The sequence below is a fragment of the Papilio xuthus genome, unplaced genomic scaffold (assembly GCF_000836235.2).
Source record: "Papilio xuthus unplaced genomic scaffold, Pxut_1.1 DF826776.1, whole genome shotgun sequence".
Classification (NCBI taxonomy): domain Eukaryota; kingdom Metazoa; phylum Arthropoda; class Insecta; order Lepidoptera; family Papilionidae; genus Papilio; species Papilio xuthus.
This window is the reverse complement of record NW_013531873.1, coordinates 1,298,545-1,317,810: the sequence shown is the minus strand read 5'-3', so window position 1 is coordinate 1,317,810 and position 19,266 is coordinate 1,298,545. Positions and strand designations below refer to the sequence as shown.

At 38.3% G+C, this 19,266-nt stretch overlaps 1 protein-coding gene across 1 annotated transcript in view; it reads left to right on the top strand.

Moving 5' to 3' along the window:
- LOC106122841 (uncharacterized) overlaps positions 1-18,809 on the top strand; it is a 20,367-nt gene extending 1,558 nt beyond the window's left edge. The window contains exons 2-26 of the mRNA XM_013318961.1: positions 1-52; positions 782-990; positions 1,607-1,819; positions 2,250-2,411; positions 3,005-3,132; positions 3,653-3,829; positions 4,346-4,502; positions 5,109-5,298; positions 5,951-6,070; positions 7,021-7,226; positions 7,811-8,029; positions 8,876-9,037; positions 9,595-9,710; positions 10,532-10,708; positions 11,697-11,859; positions 12,967-13,165; positions 13,450-13,576; positions 13,995-14,167; positions 14,748-14,932; positions 15,260-15,466; positions 15,902-16,069; positions 16,442-16,569; positions 17,057-17,233; positions 17,447-17,609; positions 17,970-18,809. Coding sequence (XP_013174415.1) covers positions 1-52; positions 782-990; positions 1,607-1,819; positions 2,250-2,411; positions 3,005-3,132; positions 3,653-3,829; positions 4,346-4,502; positions 5,109-5,298; positions 5,951-6,070; positions 7,021-7,226; positions 7,811-8,029; positions 8,876-9,037; positions 9,595-9,710; positions 10,532-10,708; positions 11,697-11,859; positions 12,967-13,165; positions 13,450-13,576; positions 13,995-14,167; positions 14,748-14,932; positions 15,260-15,466; positions 15,902-16,069; positions 16,442-16,569; positions 17,057-17,233; positions 17,447-17,609; positions 17,970-18,172 — 4,181 coding nt within the window. The 3' untranslated portion in view covers positions 18,173-18,809. The remainder of the gene's footprint in view (positions 53-781; positions 991-1,606; positions 1,820-2,249; positions 2,412-3,004; positions 3,133-3,652; positions 3,830-4,345; positions 4,503-5,108; positions 5,299-5,950; positions 6,071-7,020; positions 7,227-7,810; positions 8,030-8,875; positions 9,038-9,594; positions 9,711-10,531; positions 10,709-11,696; positions 11,860-12,966; positions 13,166-13,449; positions 13,577-13,994; positions 14,168-14,747; positions 14,933-15,259; positions 15,467-15,901; positions 16,070-16,441; positions 16,570-17,056; positions 17,234-17,446; positions 17,610-17,969) is intronic.
- Positions 18,810-19,266: the final 457 nt, after the last annotated feature.

The window sequence follows — 19,266 nt, the reverse complement described above, 5'->3', positions numbered from 1 at the left end:
TTGCAAATCAAGATGTATGGTGTCAAATAGCAACTAACGAAAATGGATTCAGGTAAAACAGTAGTCTATAATAGTCTCGTGTCAATCAGCTGCCATCTCGTTAAAGTCCTGTCAAATTCGGTCCAGTCATTCCCGAGTTTACACGGAAAAAACACGGCTTTGCGGACAAACAAACAGACAGACAGAGATAGACTTTTTTTTTATTAAATTGTGATTTTTTTCTCGATACTATATAAAGTCTACTATTTTATATTTTAATTTTTAAACTTCATTTATATGTTTAGTTAAAATTACGTACACTATATTACATCACGATGTTTTCCTTCACCGTAACGTCGGATAAATGTACAGTACCTGGATGACCGAGCTTTGCTCGGTATTTTTTTTTAAATTGTGTTTTTTGGAAATGATATTTAAGTACGAATTACTAATGATGAAATATGAATAATATTTTTCGATCTTACCGATAGAAAGTTAAGTTTATGTTTAAGTTGATTATCGATAAAACACGAATAAAATGTCATTTTCTAAAAATGATTCCTAGCTAGATCGATTTATCGCCCCCGAAACCCCTTATTTACAAAATTTTATGAAAATCGTTGGAGCCGATTTTCCAACATTCCAATTATATATATTTAAAGATATAAGATATATTTGGAGTACATGGCTTTCGAACCCAGGACCTGCAGATTGCAAATCAAGTGCTTAACCCCTGAGCTACCGAAGCTTTTCGAAGATTGCCTAACTTATTAATTACTAATTGCCTAATAATTTTTTACAGAAATGCAAATGATCAATTGAATTGTGTACTCCCTGCCTACCCCAAAAACGGCCGGTACGTAACACAGGGCAGACCTGATGGTAAACCTGGCTCCATTTTTGATAGTATTTTTCTGAACGTCACTTGTGATCAAGGGTATGTCGCGAAAGGACAAACCGCCATATTCTGCTTCCAAGGACATTGGTCGGGCCCTATTCCAAAATGTATACGTAAGTATCACTCTTTTACGGATCAAATAACTAGAAACTGTGGCGCACCATTCACTTTTTATATTATAAATTGGAAAAGCAAGTAGCCTAATCTAAATTTACTAAGATTTATCCACTAGCAATAGGCATATTGCAAGTCAAGTGCCCCTGAGCCACCGACGCACATTCATCAGACGAATAAACTTCAATTTCACTAGTTCCTTGATGGCTCCCGTTATATTTGGACGGCAGAAATGCTGCACACTTTCAAATTTATATGTTTTTTTTTAATATGAAAAGATGGCAAACGAGCGATCGGCCACCTGAAATCGCTGAAATAGCGAAGTGACAGTTGCCCATAGACATACGCAATTGCATACCTTTAATCGACGGAGGAGAGGATGCACAGAAAGAAAATATTTTCCCTTCCCATGCCATCCGGAAAACTTCCACTTTCCATCCTTTCCTTAAAAAGGTGAGAAAGGAAATTTTCTAATTTGCCTCCTGGACGCACACTCATCAGACTGTAGTTGGAATTGCTGCCACATGAGGCGTGTGTTCTATGTGGTCGTGGTATTGCACCGGACGAGCTTAAAGCGAAGATGTTAAAGCTGGCTCTATTCTGTTCAACTTTCAGGTTATTGTAACCTAAATCCACATCCAAGTGTGACGTATTACTGTAAACAAGAGGGTGATAACGGTGTAGAAAGAAAGGAATGCGAAACACTTGTCCCGTCCGGTACTGTGGTGAGGGCGGAGTGTAAGAAACCAAACTACTATCATGTGGGCATTCATCCTGCTATGCGTTGTATTGACGGTGTTTTCGATTACATCGCAATATGCGAGTTAGGTGAGTTTATCAGATAATTAAGAAAGTAGCTGTAGCCCGCCTCTCCATTTGCTTCTATGTGTTCATCCAGACTGTGTTCTACATCTATGTTCAGCCTTTTGTACATAACTTTATAGAAACATCCATCCATCTAAACATTCACATTTATAATATTAGTAAGATTAAGAAATTAAAACTTTTCAGCTATTGCTTAGTTTAGATCACTAGGTTAATCCACTGCATATGGAGGGAACCATCAGAAGACTCTTTAAGTCGCGACGATACCATCAGCTCACTATACATCCTAGGGGCTAACCTACCCTAATGCCCGAAGCTTTCCTGCACCCTAACTTCGTATACATACATATCGAACCCAGGACCTGCAGATAAATCAAGTGCTTAACCCTTATACCGTCTTCTCTTTTGACAATTAATCTTTAATTTCAAACAGAATGTGGCACAATAACGCCTCAAGGCACCGAGTTGATATCATACGCTCGTGACGCATTAAGAGCGGAGGTGCCGTGGCACGTCGGGATCTACAATAGGGAAAAAGGAACCCCAGAATATCGGTGTGCTGGTACTATCATAAGTACAACAGCTATCATATCAGGTACATATATAAATTAACTAGCTGTCGCATACAACTCTGTCCGCGCGGAATTAAAAACTTAATTAGTAGCCTATGTGTTATTTCAAATTACATCGAAATCCTATCAGCAGTTCTAGATAGCGATCCGTTTAAAATTCGCATTTATAATATTAGTAAGACTAGCTGACATCTGCGACTCTATCTGCGCGGAATTAATAAATTTAAAAATTTATAAAACACTCAAATTATAGTACCAATTTCCTCGATTAATTTTATTACAAAACCGATTCTCGATACAGTTATTCGTTGAGCGCGACGGTTCAACACTATGACAACTGTCAATTAAATAAAATATTAAACCTCATACTAAATTAATTCGGTACTTCATAGGCATCAGTTGTCAAACTATCTTAAATAGACAAACTATAGTGTATACTTTAAGACGTTAGTTAGAATCCTTTCACGCGAATGGCTTTCGTTACAAAGTCAAGTGTCAGATTGATTAGTGAGGGGACATAAACGTCGACATTTTAATGCTAGTGTTGCGATACACCGGCACTGTGTCGGATTTTCTTCCTAACATATTAAAGCAGACTCTACATATTTCTTTTCAGTGGCCCACTGTTTCTGGGATTTTAGTAAGAACCAAAAAAAAACCCCGGATGATTACGCTGTTGCTGCGGGGAAACTGTATTTACCTTGGAACGACTCTAGAGATGAACATAATGTCCAAAAACGCTCCGTAAGATCACATATTAAATATTAACAGATTTTTGTTAATTCACTAACATTTCTTGTACCATTCCAACTAAGCTTTTTTTATATCATAAGGTGGCAAACGAGCGAGCGGCCACCTGAAATCGCTGAAATAACGAAGTGACCGTTACCCATAGACATACGCAATTGCATATGCGTTGCCTACCTTTAATCGACGGAGGAGAGAATGCACAGAAAAATATTTTTTTTCCTTTCCATGCATCCTCTCATCCGGAAAGTCCACTTACACTTCCCATCCTTTTCTTATAAGAAAAAGGGTGGGAAGGGAAAGAGGACTAGATTAGGCCTCCAGAACGCACACTTATCAGACGAAACGCGGAATTGCTTCCACTTGACGCCTGTCTTCTGTGTGGTCGTGGTATTTCACCGGGCGAGCCGGGACAATTCGTGCGAAGATGTTGAAGCGGGCTCTACCACTGTCAAAATTATTGTGCTAGACAAACAAACAAACGAACGTACTTGGATTTTTCAACTATTTTTTACAGGTTAAAAGTATTGAGGTATCACCAATATTCCAAGGTGATAAGGCGAAATTCCAAGGAGACATATCCGTTATAACCGTCGATCCGGAATTCCAACTCAAACCTTACTTGCGACCAGTCTGTTTGAATTTTGATTTTAATTTTAATAAAATACAACTAAGAGATGGAAACTTGGGAAAGGTAAATACCTTTTATTATATCCAAGGTGTCGGTGGCTCAGGTGTCAAGCACTTGACTTGTAATCTGCAAGTGCTGAGTTCGAATCCCGCCATGAACCAATATGTTTTTCCATTTCCTAAAATAGCAAAGCGACTGTTGCCCACAGACATACGCAATTGCATATTCTTTGCCAACCTTTAATCGACGGAGGAGAGGATGCACAGAAAGAGAATATTTTCTCTTCCCATGTATCCTCTCATCCGGAAAATCTACTTATATTTCCCATCTTTTTTAAGAAAATGGGTGGGAACTAAAGTGGACTAAAATTAGGTCTCAGAGATGCACACTCATCAGACTGTAGTTGGAATTGCTTCCATTTGTCGCCTGTCTTCCGTGTGGTCATGGTATTGCACCGGGCGAGCCAATTCGTGCAAAGATATCAAAGATCACGCTTCAAAATATTAATAAGATTAATTTAGGATCTAAATATAACCAGTTCGACCTGATTTTCATCTCTCCTATATATGTCCCTTTCAGTTCAGCGGTTGGGGTTTCACGGAAGAAATGAAAACGTCATTGCTCTTAAAGACTGTTGATTTGCCGTTCCGAGGAATAAACGATTGCCTGTCTTCTATTCCTAAAGGCTTTGAGGTTTTTATTACCAGTGACAAGATCTGCGCTGGGTACACAAATGGTAAACATTATTAACTGTCGCCCAGGAATCCATTCTCTCAGAATTAAAAAAAAAAACTTGGAATTAGTGGCCTCCGTGTTCTTCCCGACTATGTTCTACATATCATCGATATCCATGCAGCCGTTCTGGAGATACATTCAAACAAACATCCATCTAAATATTCACATGTATAATACAAGCTGTCCGCAATTTCGTCTGTGCGGAATTAAAAAAATTGCAGCCATGATTTCTTCCAGACTATGTTCTACATCTGTGTAAAATTTCATCGAGATCCGTTCAGCCGTTCTGGAGATATATTGAAACATCCATCTAAACATTCGCATTTATAACATTGTACAGTTAAATTCAATATTGCTTCTTCTATGAGTAAAACTTTACTCAACCCATATATACTGAATTGTCAAACTAATCTATCTTAAATACGGCATATCCGTGGGTTTCTGAGTTTTTAATCTCTGTATAAAATATATCTTCATTCGTGTTATTCATTTAAGACAAAACACAGACAACAGCATATTATAAACGGGGATATTGGACTCGGAAACTCACGGTATAACAATCATGTATATTTTAACCTAATCTATAATAATTTTCATACAAAAACAGGAACCGCGCCTTGCAATGGGGATTCTGGAGGTGGACTTTCATTCCCAGATATTGAACGTGGCGTTCTCCGTTATTACTTACGAGGTGTGCTTTCTGTCGCACCTTCAAAGGGCCAAGGTTGTGACATTAACGCTCTATCAGCGTACACTGAAATCATCAAACATCAGGACTTCATAGAAGAAAGCTTTGAGTAATGTATCCTTACTGTACTGTTTTCTTTCGCAAATCGACTATCATTAAGGCAAATGGCACACTTTGACACCTTTTGTTTATTAATTTAGGTGTCGGACAAAAAAACTTAATTAGTATCCTTATTCTACTAGTATATGTTCTACATCTATGCCAAATTTCATCGAGATCCATGCAGCTATTCTGGAGATACCTTCTAACAAACATCCATCTAGATATTCCCATTTGTAATATTCGTCAATGAATTAGTTTAGCTGTACAGAGGGGGAACGCTGCCAGTATCTTCGGGACCTTGCCTAAAGGAACTCCTTTTAATAACATATTTCAGTGAATTATTCGTTTTTTTTTAAATATTTTATTTTATATTAGTAGCCTATGTGTTCTATCAGACTATGTTCTATATTTATGCCAAAATTCAGCAAGATACATTGAGTCGTTCTGGAGATACCTTCTAACAAACATCTAAACATTCGCATTTATAATATTAGTAAGATTGAAGCACAGATGAGAGGATATCACTCTTCCGTATACATCACCTCCCTTGCTATTTTAGTATAGAAAAGGGAAGAAGAAAAGAACGTTTGTCACTTCATATCGTGAAATACTTTTCACAAAACAACATGTATTTATATTTAAATATTGACGTGTTTTAGTAAGTCCAAATGGATATGTAATGATAACACGTCGATTCAATTTGCAATGAGATGTAACGGTGAAGTTGATTGCCCCGACGGCAGTGACGAAGCAATGTGTGGCTCAACAAATATGAATATGTAAGTCGTAAATACTTAACTAACTAGGGTGACGCAGCGTTGTGGAACAAAAAAAGTCTCCACTTTTCCCGATTTAGTACCAACACAATCCCGGACATATATACCCACGCTTTGTCTCCCAACGTCCCGTGTCTCCCGGGTGACAGATGGGGTTGTGGTCTGCAGTACAGGTAACTACCGGTTAAGTTCGATCGACCCGCACACGAAAGTAGGATGTCGTCCGGCATTTTGGATTTGAACTGAAAAGTTACGAGTCCGATAATAAATATTAACGTAATAAAATGTATTTTTAAAAACAAACTCGATAACTATGTTCTATATGTATGCCAAATTTCCTCAAAATCCATTGAGCCGTTCTGCAGATACCTTTAAACGATCATCCATCTAAACATTCGCATTTATAATATTAGTAGGCTATGTTGGTATTGTCACTTAACGCTGGTCGAGCACGGAAGTAATAATCTTATTTGGCATCACGCGGATCCGCGTAGTAACAGTACATTGTCCTATAACCACGAAACTACTCTTTCATACTTTTTACACCGCATTGACGAAAGATACGTTACGTAAAGGTAGCAAACGATCGAGGGGCCACCTGAAATCGCTGAAGTAGCGAAGTGACCGTTGCCCATACACATATGCAATTGCATATGCGTTGCCTACCTTTAATCGACGGAGGAGAGGATGCACAGAAGAAAAATATTTTCGCTTTCCATGCATCCTCTCATCCGGAAAGTCCACTTCCACTTCCCATACTTTAGGCCTCCGGGACGCACACTCATCAGACGAAACGCGGAATTACTTCCACTTGAAGCCTGTCTTCTGTGGTCGTGGTATTTCACCGGGCGAGCCGGGACAATTCATGCGAAGATGTTAAAGCGGGCTCTACCACTGTTAACTATTGCGGTTTTGACTTATCATCGTACAAACTAATCGATTTCTGTCCACAGTAGTCAAAATATGTTTTTATGTATTTTGCCGAAATTTCCCGAGCATGGGACGTACATTGTGGATGATGTAGATGACGCTAAACCGGACATGAAGCTGTTGTCTGTACGGATTACATTCCAATGTGATCCAGGATATGTACTTCAAGGTTCACAGACGTTGACATGTAATGCTGGCAAATGGTCATCATATATACCCCAATGCTTACGTAAGTAGTCAGAAACTTTACTTTGAACGGTTCTTCTTCTTCTTGAGGTGCCTATCCGACTAACGAAGGTTGAGGATCAGTTCTCCATAAGTCTAATGGAGAAGGCAACGGGGACCACTGCATAATTTATTCCCTAGTCATCAGTTAGAACGGTTAAATTTATCAAATACTAAATGTCACCTGCGACTCCGTCCGCGCTTAATTAAAAAAACCATAATTGCCTATGAGTTCTTCCAGATTATGTTCTACATCTATGCCAAGTTTCAGCGAGATTCAGTCGTTTATATGGAAAAAGGACTGTTTCTCGGCATATATTCGAATCTTTCTCACCTTTTAAACCTTACCTAGACCTCCACGAACATTTCAAGTCCAAGATAAGATAAATCCGTTCAGCCGTTCTCGAGTTTTAGCGAGACTAGGTCAGGGCTGCCCCTGACCACTGGTTGTTTGATTCATGGGATTCCGCAGCCGGTGGTGCTTTATTTTTAATATAATATATTTTGTATAATATTTTTTATATATTAAATGGACTATTTTAAGAATATGATAAAAATATAATAATATATGTATCTTTTTTTGAACAGGTGCATGTTCATTAAAATCATTGTTGAAATCACCGAGTGTGGACTACTGGTGTTTGGCACCGGACGGTGGTGCGAGGTCCACTCCGTGTGAACAGAGGCAACCCTCTGGCTCGGTCGTGCGGCCGGCGTGTAAAGCGCCATATTACTACAGCTCTATGTCGCTGCCTCTCATGCATTGTATTGATGGACAATGGGATTATATACCAACATGTCAACCAGGTAAGTCCTCACACATGCGATTCTAACACACCCTCGCTTTTTAAACAACTGACTCTAAAGTGATTACATATTACTTTGTGACGTCAGGTTTTCTATCAACTAAGTCGATTTTAGTGAGGTATCATTCCATTCGTATTTTTCTTAACGTACGCGTCCATTGGGTTGTGCCGGACGCACTGCACGCATGACTCGCAACGGATTTTAGTTTACTTTGTATGATTTTATCTAGCAATGCGTCAAAAGACGGCATTTAATTAGCAATCCGTTGTGGGCTGTGTATGTAGTGTGTTGCGCGATCCAATGGACGCATATCTTAATAGTCCTTAAATACGTTTATATATTATATCAAAAGATATTATTTTATAATAAAAATAGGCAAACGAGAATGCGCCTGACTAACTAAAATAGCAAAATTTGTATTAGACAATAACAACAAGTTAAAATGTAGCAGATAGATTGTCTACCCTTGGTTATACGGTCAGAGGAGGTAACGTACAGAATGTGGCTTCCCTAAAAGTAATGTAAAATGTAAAAATTATAACAACACCGAATTACAAAATATAGTTGTCATTCGTTTTCCTACGAATTGAATATTTGCTATTATTTTACCCTTGTCTTATATATAAAATTCTCGTATCACAATTTTCGTTCCCATACTCCTCCGAAACGGCTTGACCGATTCTCGTGAAATTTTGTGAGCATATTGAGTAGGTCTGAGAATCGGCCAACATCTATTTTTCATCCCACTAAATGTTAAGGGTAGTCCACCCCAAAATTTTTTTTAGACAAACACGCGGACGTAATCGTGGATGACAGCTAGTTGTATATATATATTTTTATTTCCAGAGTGCGGAAAACTCGCATCGGATAAAGAAAGAACATCAGCGGTCCCCTACAATGTCACCAAAGGCGAGTTGCCATGGCATGCTACGATTTATACAAAAAGTACAAATCCATATTTAGCTATCTGCGGTGGTACCATTGTAACAGCAACTACGATCATATCAGGTAAATGGAAAATAAAATAGAAAAACAATTCTTTATATATATAATTCTTCTGTGCGTGTGTATGTCATTGAACTTCTCTCAAACGACTGGAGCGATTTTGATGAAATTTTTTGTGTGTGTTCAAGAGGATCTGGGAATGGTTTACATTCACAATTTTCATCAAATATTAACTTCATATTAATTTATTCAAATTAAAGACGTGTAGACAGGACAACGTCTGTCGGGTCCGGTAGTTATTTATATAACATTAGATGGCAAACGAGCGAGCGGCCACCTAAAATCGCTGAAATAGCGAAGTGACCGTTGCCCATAGACATACACAATTGCATATGCGTTGCCTACTTTTAATCGACGGAGGAGATGCACAGAAAGAAAATATCTTCCCTTTCCATGCATCCTCTCATCCGGAAAGTCCATTTCCACTTCCCATCCTTTCCTTATAAAAAAAAGGGTGGGAAGGGAAAGATGACAAATTAGGCCTCTGGGACGCACACTCATCAGACGAAACGCGGAATTGCTTCCACTTCACGCCTGTCTTAATGTTTAGTTATTTACAGCTGCACATTGCTTTTGGAGTGACGTAAAGAAAATTTCCACGAACTATGCGGTGGCTGTGGGCAAGCAATATAAACCTTGGAATTATAAGAGGGATAAAGACGCACAAAAGATAAATGTTAGTTACTGTTAAGATTGACTAGCGGTCACCCGCGTTGTCTGCGCGGAATTAAAGAACATAGTCTGTTCTATATGTATGCCAAATTTCATCAAGATCCGTTCAGCCGATCTGGAGATACCATCAAACAAACATCTAAACATTCGCATTTATAATATTAGTTAGAAGTACGGCTAGACGTGCCCACGACTTCGTTCAAGGTATGTTGTGTTTTGGGATAGCATTTTATAATGGTCCTAATTCACCCTACGAAACACATAAACTTTTCAACCCGGGAAAGAACTGGGTATTGAACTTACAACCCTTTTTCCGCATCAAAAAGTAGCCTATATCCTTTCCCAGGCTCTACACTATCTTTGTACCAAATTTCATTTAAATCGGTTCAGTAGTTTTTGTTTGAAAGGGCAGACAGATATACTTTCGCATTTATAATAATCCTATTAATATTATAAATGCGAATGTTTAGATGGATGTTTGGTAGAAGGTATCTCCAGAACAATCTCGCTAAAAGGCATAGATGTAGAACACAGCCTAGAAGAACACATAGACTAATAATTAAGTTTTTTTAATTTTGCGCAGACAGAGTCGCGGGCGATAGCTAGTTATATTTAAAAATAGCATCAAATTTATATACATACTAGCTGTCGCCCGCGACTCCGTCCGCGCGGGATTAAAACTAGATGTTGGCTGATTCTCAGAGCTACTCAATATGCTCACAAAATTTCATGGGAATCAGTCAAGCCGTTTCGGAGGAGTATGGGAACGAAAATTTGTGACAAGAGAATTTTATATATAAGAAAATATTTATTTAATATTTGCAGGTGAAAAGTGTAAAAATACCACTTAGGTTTACTGGTGCTGTTACAAACTACCAGGATGACATAGCTTTGGTGATACTAACAGAACCCATTGTCTTCACGAGTAACGTCCTCCCCGTATGCATAGATTTTGATCTAGATTTTAACAAACGTCAGTTAGAACCAGGAACATTGGGAAAGGTAAGTAGATAACATTTTAACAGTGGTAGAGCCCGCTTTAACATCTTCGCACGAATTGTCCCGGCTCGCCCGGTGAAATACCACGACCACACAGAAGACAGGCGACAAGTGGAAGCAATTCCGCGTACAGTCTGATGAGTGTGCGTCCCGGAGGCCTTATGTAGTCCTCTTTCCCTTCCCACCCTTTTTCTTATAAGGAAAGGATGGGAAGTCGAAGTGGACTTTCCGGATGAGAGGATGCATGGAAATGTTTTCTTTCTGTGCATCCTCTCCTCCGTCGATTAAAAGTAGGCAACGCATATGTAATTGCGTATGTCTATGGGCAACGGACACTTCGCTATTTAAGCGATTTGAACACAGAAGACACACTTTGAGAGTGTAATGTTTGAGAATTTCCTCTGATGAGTGCGCTTGATCAATTTTAGTTTTTTTTTATATCATAAGGTGGCACTAGCGAGCTGCCACATTTACTGATATAGCGAAGCGTTGCCAATAGACATACGCAATTGCAGATGCGTTGCCTACCTTCAATCTACCGAGGATGCACAGAAAGTGAATTCCCTTCTCATTCATCCACTTTCACACATCCTTTTCTTATAAGAAAAAGGGTCTTGACAGACAGTCGGACGTACAACACAGTGATCCTATAAGGGTTCCGTTTTTTCCGGAACCCTAAAAAGGGTGGAAAGTGAAAGAAGACTAAAATTAGTCCTCCGGCATGCACTCATCAGAATAAACAGGGAATTTTAAAGCATCAATAGCCTAATGGCTACTGATTTCCGATCAAGAGATCAAGAGTTCGAAGCCATTTGACTTTTGTAAACCGTATCCAAACAAGCATCGAGCTTAGTTGGAATGGTATAAGAAATGTAAGTAAAATAAAAAAAAAATCTACTATAAAAATCCACTTGAGACTTGTCTTGTAGTATCAAACTTTAACTACCACTGTTTGAAAATGTCTGTTTTAGCTCATTTCTTTCTTTTTAAGCTTGGTGGCTTTGGTCTGATAGACACTGTAGCCAATCGACCTCCTCCGACCCTCAAATCTATAGATATACCGTACATGGACATAACCAAATGTATAAGTAACGCACCTGCCCAGTTTCGAGAATACATAACATCAGATAAATTCTGTGCTGGATATGATAATGGTAGGTATACAATATAATCACCAACTATCCTTCATCATCATCAGCTCACTATACATCCCCACTAACCTCGGAGTCTACTCTAAGTTAACTAGGCCATAATCAATGCTGACCCAGTGCGTGACATCAAAATCTTTGAATTTCTTCGCAGATATGTGCAGCATCAAAATCTCTTTATAAAACACTAGCTGTCGCCCGCGACTCCGTCCGCGTGGATATATAAAAAAACTTAATTATATATTTTCAAACACCCATCGATCCATCCACATCACATCCATTTAAACATTCGCATTTATAATATTAGTAAGTTAAATAAAAAGCAACTCTTCAAGGCAGTAATTCGAAAAAAAATGAATAAATACTATCCTATGTCCGTCTCCTGGCTCTAAGCTACCTTCTCACCAATTTTCAGGCATATCGGTAAAGCCGTTCTTGAATTATATAAATAATGTAACTAACACGACATTCTTTTATATATAATAGATATCGTTATGTCGTTATCGTTGATAAAACAGATATGTTTGAAACATTGATTTGGTCTTATAAAGTTAGTCACCATAAATCGAAATCGATCTGCGTTATTGGCTTAGTGGTTAAGTTGACTTGTAATCTACAGGTCCTGGGTTCGAATCTATCTACCAATATGTTTTTTAATTCACATATGAACATTTATCTTCCAATGAAGGAAAACTTCATGATGCATATATCTGTGAAGAAATTCAAAGTTATATGTGAAGTCAAGCATTGGGCTAGCATTGACTATGGCCTTTTTTTTCAGAGGGGAATGCTTTTTGCATACTCCGCGCCCCGGGGGGGACGCGGTAGTTATGTGGGAATCTCCTCCATAGCGGAGGCATACCCACTAAACCCCTCTGTGCCTCCAACGCATCGGGACGGGACTACGGGCACGCTTTCGCTCTCGTCCGCGGCCCCGTCTGCAGCATTGACTATGGCCTAGTTAACTTAGGGTAAACTCCAAACTTAGTGGGGACGTATAGTGAGCTGATGAATCGATTCCTATCCTGAGAATAGTTGTAGTAAATCTTGTTTATACTTTTCAATAGAGGTCTTAAAAAAGGAGGTTACAATTCTGTATGTTTTTATTTCTAGGTACGGATGTATGCAAAGGTGATGGAGGTGGAGGCTTAGTGTTTCCAGATTCAGAAAAACTAACAACTCGTTATTACCTACGTGGTATACTTTCAACCTCGCCTGTACCTGACACAGGGAATAGATTTTGTCATAACATCGGAACTATTACTTTCACCGAGTTAATTAGACATGAAAATTTCATTAGAGAGAATATGGAGTAAGACTTATTTTGATCTTTAAGCGAGACGTGTATTATATTTTTTAACCGATATCAAAAAGTCTGTATGTTTTTATTTGTCCATCGAGAACTCCCTAGTTGTCTGATTTCCTCAATTCTCTTTTCATTTGAAAGGTGTTGCGTGTCGTTTGGTCCCATTGGCTGATAGAGATGTATGGAGGGGTAGTACATAATGTACCGACCCTCGATAGAGATAAGGACAGGTTGATGATGATGACTGATGATTACATAATTTGAAATAATATTTATTATATAAATTTCAGGATCGCCCCACCTCAATACAGTGATGATGATATTAAGCCAAATGTAGAAAGTACAAAACTTTGTGATGTAAATCAGTTTAGTTGTACCTCGGGCGAATGTGTTAATACCGCGAACATTTGCGATGGCGTAAGTATTTATATTAAGTGGCGAACGTGTAGATTCAGAATCCGCAATTGCAGTGTTGCCTACGACAGAGGATGCTCAGAAAGAGAATATTTTCCCTTCCCATTTCTCATCCGAAAAATCCACTTCCACTTCTTTTATATCTTTTATCTTTTATAAGAAAGAAGGTGAGAATGAAGACTAAATTTAGGCCTCTCTTATGAGACGAAACGCGGAATTTCTTCCAGTTTTATTTCCACTTTCAATGGCTCCTGGGTCAAATCTGCTTCCTAAAAGACTAAAATAAGTCTTCCGGCGCGCAATTTCATCAGACTGTATGTTGGAATAAGTTCAACCTTGAGGCATGTGTTGTGGTATTGCACGTTAAGATTTTTGCAATGTTTGTGAAGCTAAATGTTGACGATTTAACAATTTATTTAAGATAAGAGATTGCTATGACGGCTCTGATGAATCTGACGACACTTGTTCGGATGACAATCGAGCTCAAAGACCAACAACAACTCAAAGACCGACAACAACTCAAAGACCAAATACAACTCAAAGACAAACAACCATTGTAACACCTATAAATAATGAAGTGGCAACGGTTGACAAGTAAGTAAATCATTATCATCAGCTCACTATACGTCCCCACCGAGGGGCTCGGAGCCTACCCTAAGTTATGGATGATTAGACCATAGTCAACCACGCTGGCCAAGTGCGGGTTGACTTCACACATATCTTTGAATTTCTTATCAGTAAGTAAATACTAAAATCAAATTGAACATTTTTCGCATAATCTATACATATTAATAAAATTATAATGTCTTGTCGTAATATTAATATTGCGTAGATATCGCCCGCGACTCTTACTTAGTAGCCTATATGTTCTTCGAGACTATATTCTACACCTATGCCAAATCTCAACGACGTAAATGCAACCGTTCTGGAGTTCTAACACACATCCGTCCAAGCATTCGCATTTATAATATTAGTAAGATTTACGTTGCTGATTACGAAAAACCAATTGTTAAAATTATCGTCTATCTATCTGTAAGTAAGTCCGCGTTTGTTCCGGGTAATCTCCGGAACGGTTGGACCTATTTTGAAAAGACTTTAAAGAGACGACAGTTGAATATATGCTACTTATTTATCAAATTCTGCGCTGACAAAGTCTATGTCTATCTAATTTCAGATGCATTTTGCCTTCTCAACCTGAGAATGGCGTATATCATATCGTGGGGGGTAAAGTGGAAGACGGGGAAGCGACCTTCGTCTTACTCCATTATTCCTGCTACAAAAGATTCGCGATGCTGGAAGATCCAAAGGTCTTTTGTTCTGAAGGAATATGGTCAGGGAATCGTCTCCCACAATGCTTACGTAAGTATTCCATTTAGGAAAGAAAAACAAATTAATTATTCACATCTCTCTTTACTACCAAAGTTGAATGCGAAAATTACTCTGTCTGTTTGGTCCTTATTTCACGCAAAAACTACTGAACCGATTTAAATAAAATTTGGTACACAAATAGTCTAGAACCTAGGAAAGGGTATAGGCTACTTTTTAACGCAAAAAAAGGGTCTAAAGGCTTGATAGTGGGGTTGGAAATTTGTATGAAGGTTACTTTTATATACACAAAATGCCCCGCATATGTTTAGCAATGGGTTCTTTTAGATAAGATGTTTAATATTTTTTTTATTTTTCTAGAGACCTGTTATTTGGATCGTCATGAAAGTATAAATTATAATTGTATCATAGAAGATACGGAATCAACTCGACCTTGCAAAGACTTCGAAGTTGAAGGAACCGTAATCAAACCATCGTGTAAGGAACCTAATTATTACACGCCACTGGAGTTACCTTATATGGTCTGCAGACGAGGACAATGGAGTACATTGCCTACATGTGTTCCTGGTATGTTTTTTTAATATTTAGGGTTCCATATTTCGAAAGGCAAAAACAGAATTATAGACTCTCTTGTCTGTCTGTTAAGACTCATTTTCTCATGAACGCCGTATTTTCAATTGCAAGTTCTAGAAGAATCGAAAATCCGAAAAGAATCATACCCGATTTTACTAAATCTATCCCACTGACGCTTTAGTAAATTGCCAAATGTATTGTCAAATTAATCATCCTTAATTATAAAGCTGTGTACTAGCTGTCGTCCGCGACTCCGTCCGCACAGAATTTAGAAAAGCTTAATTAGTAGTCTATATGTTCTTCCAAGTTATGTTCAACATACAATATGGCAAATTTAAGCGGGATCTGGAGATTACTTCAAACAAACATCCATCTAAACATTCGCAATTATATTATTATAGTAAGATGTTCATTTTAAAATGTTGACAGAATGCGGTACATTGACTCCGAAGGGTGCGGCACTGGTACTCGGAGGTGAGACAGCAAAGTTTGGAGATGTACCCTGGCATGCTGGTATTTATTACAAGAACTTCGAGAATGGAACACACGAACAGATCTGTGGTGGCTCACTCATCAGCAACTCAGTTATATTGTCAGGTAACCTCTATATATGAATAAGCTTTTTAATTACAAGAAAACGACATCTACAGACTCTTGGTGAGTAGTCTTTTTGGACATATTCCTTAAATCTATCGCCTTTGAATAACCGTTGTGTTCTTTCAGACTGTTCTATATGTATGCCAAATTTCATGTACAATCCGTTAAGCCATTTCGGAGACACCTTCAAACAAACATCCATCCATCTAAGCACGTGATAATTGCGCAACGCAACACAACTTATTGGAAAGCACGGAAAATAGCCTCGTGTCGCCTAGAAACATTTTACCTTTGTGTTATTAATTCTGCACAGACAAAGTGGTCAGCAAAAGCTAGTTTTATAAAAATAACAGTAAAATATATATATTTTAGCTGCTCATTGCTTTTGGAACGAAAGGGAACAAAAGTTACACAATATTAAAAGGTACGCAGTGGCAGTCGGAAAATTACATCGAGATTGGGATCACCCCGCCGACGAACCGTTCGCACAGAAATCTGACGTGAGTACAATTTTTTTTAATCAAAAGGTGGCAAACGAGCGAGCGGTCACTCTATAGACTCTACCACAATATAGGCGTGTAGGTCAGATCTGAATCGATTCAAAATTCAGCTTACAAAGAGTCTGCGAGTCGCAGAGATACCAAGCATAATTCGATGCAGGTGAACTGATCTGCGAATCGGATCAATGATTTAGTTGAATTATTAACAACTAACTGGTGTCAGATGAGTGTGGGTATCGGAGGCCGAATTGTAGTTCTCTTCCACTTCCCACTCTTTTCTTATAAGTCAAGGATGGGAAGGGAAAGTGGATTCGACGGAGTGCAGGATGCATAGGAAAGGGGAAATTATCTTTCTGTGCCTTCCTTTCTTCATCGATTAATGGTAGGAGTACAATCGTTTCAATATTTCAGTGATTTAAGAATGGTTTTTTTTTATTTTTATGATATAAAAAAAGGAATGAAGATTTATTGATATTTTCCTCGGCAGATTAAGAAGATAGTTATATCAAAGAACTATATGGGTATCGACCTGAATTATCGGGACGATATTGCGGTCGTAATGGTGTCGGGGCCCTTCCAGTACCAGACGTATGTGCGCCCCGTCTGCCTAGACTTCAGACACGACTTTGCCGAGAGCCAGCTGCAGTCTGGCGTCATGGGGAAGGTATTTATGTTTTTTAATATATAATAGAATTAAAAAAAAAAACATAATTATGAGCCTATATGGTCTTCCAGACTATGTTCTATAACTATGAGAAAGTTATTCGAAATCTGTTCAGTCGTTCTGCAGATACCTTCGAACAAACATCCATCCACCCACCCATCTAAACTTTTGCATTTATAATATTAGTAAGATATATAATATTTCATGTATCAGGCGGCAGGTTGGGGCCTCACGACGGGTCTCAAAGGTTCCGAGTCTCGCGAACTGAAAGTGATCGACATGCCTTACGTATCATATGGTGATTGCGTGCGTCAGACGTCACCTGCTTTCAAACAGTATATAACATACGACAAGATGTGCGCTGGAGATAAAGAGGGTAAGCATTGAAAAATATCCACGAAGCTGTATAGATAGCTGTCGCCCGCAACTCCGTCCAAAAACTAAATTAGTAGCCTATGTGTTCTACATCTATGCCAAATTTTTATCGGATCCATTCAGTCGTACTGGAGATACCTTCAAACAAACTTCCATCCACCCATCTAAACATTCGCATTTACAATATCAGTAAGATGTTCGTTCGGTGACGGAACCGAAATAATACCAGTCCCACTCACACTGATGAAGGTGCCCTGAGCTAGAAACTAGTCGGTGCCGACCCCGGACGAACATAACTGAGTATTTCAGCCGTTTTATAAGTTTTTTTTGTCTTTATAACTTAAAATTCTTTTTTTTTCAGGCATTGTGCTCTGTCGCGGCGACAGTGGGGGTGGTCTTGCGTTCCCTGAGACAGTATTCAACACAGTACGATTCTATATCCGCGGCATTGCGTCAACAAGTCCACCGTCAACTGATAACAAATTATGCAATACACATTCACTTACAGCATTCACAGATATATCTACATATCAAAACTTAATAAAGACTCATTGGCTCACGTAGCCTTGTGAATACGATTGATTTTGAATGAATGATAAATGAATGCGATTAAATGACTAGCTATCAGCTTTGATCCGGATCAAAAGTGCAGGTCAAAACTTGAACCGATCAACGGTTCAGGTCACAGCTCATCGCAATTTTTTTATGAGTCGATGAGCCGTGACCTGTGCGATGAAGTAAATCATAACTGTATTCAAGTACAGAGCTGTGAGCTGATTCATTGATCTGAATACATGTGAGTCGTAAGATGATCTGCGAGTCATTTTTAGTTGAGTTACCCATGACTATAGAATGTTGAATTAGAATTTTGAAGGTCTTTGCGTTATGAATTGTTATAGCGCCATCTATCGAATATAAGAATTAAGAAAATAAATTGTACCGTCATCGTTTAAAATATATCTTTATGTTGTCAATATATATCTTGAGATTTTGTCAGAAACCCACGATTAGTGTACTGTTCAAATTGTATAAATCTGTTCTATGATAGTACAAAAATATTGTTTTCATGTCGAAACTGAAATAGTACAAATCGTGCCATCTAGCGGTGAGAAGCAAACAATTCAATATGTTTTAAAAGAAAAAGAAAAGTTTGATTTTACACTATAAAGTGATCTTTTTTACCAAGTAAATAATATTAATTAAAATTTGTTTTCTTTACCTTAATTAATTTAAGTAGATATACGAACTAAATGTTAAAAAATTAAGTGTGCATTTAAAACTCAGAGTCGGCAATAGATGGCACTACTAATTTCATTTTTTAATATTTTTACCATTCTGACTCTGAGGGTTTGTTTTCGCGCGTAATTTTTTATGTAATGTGATTATAGTTATAAAACGTAGGGTTATGTCCCTATGTGATTTTCGCCATTTTGGCGCTGATGGTAGGGGTTTGTAGCGGTGGTGTGGATTCTAATATTCTAGATAGAATTAACTGTCGACTAATATCGACAGGTGCACAATTAACACGTTAGCTGCCAGAATTATTTTTCGAAAAACGAAAATGTTTTTTTTTTTAATTTTGTCCAAAAGCATTTGAATGGGGCCTTCCAGGTCACGCTGTATACAACAATTCGATTAAAAAGCCACAGCGAGGTGTT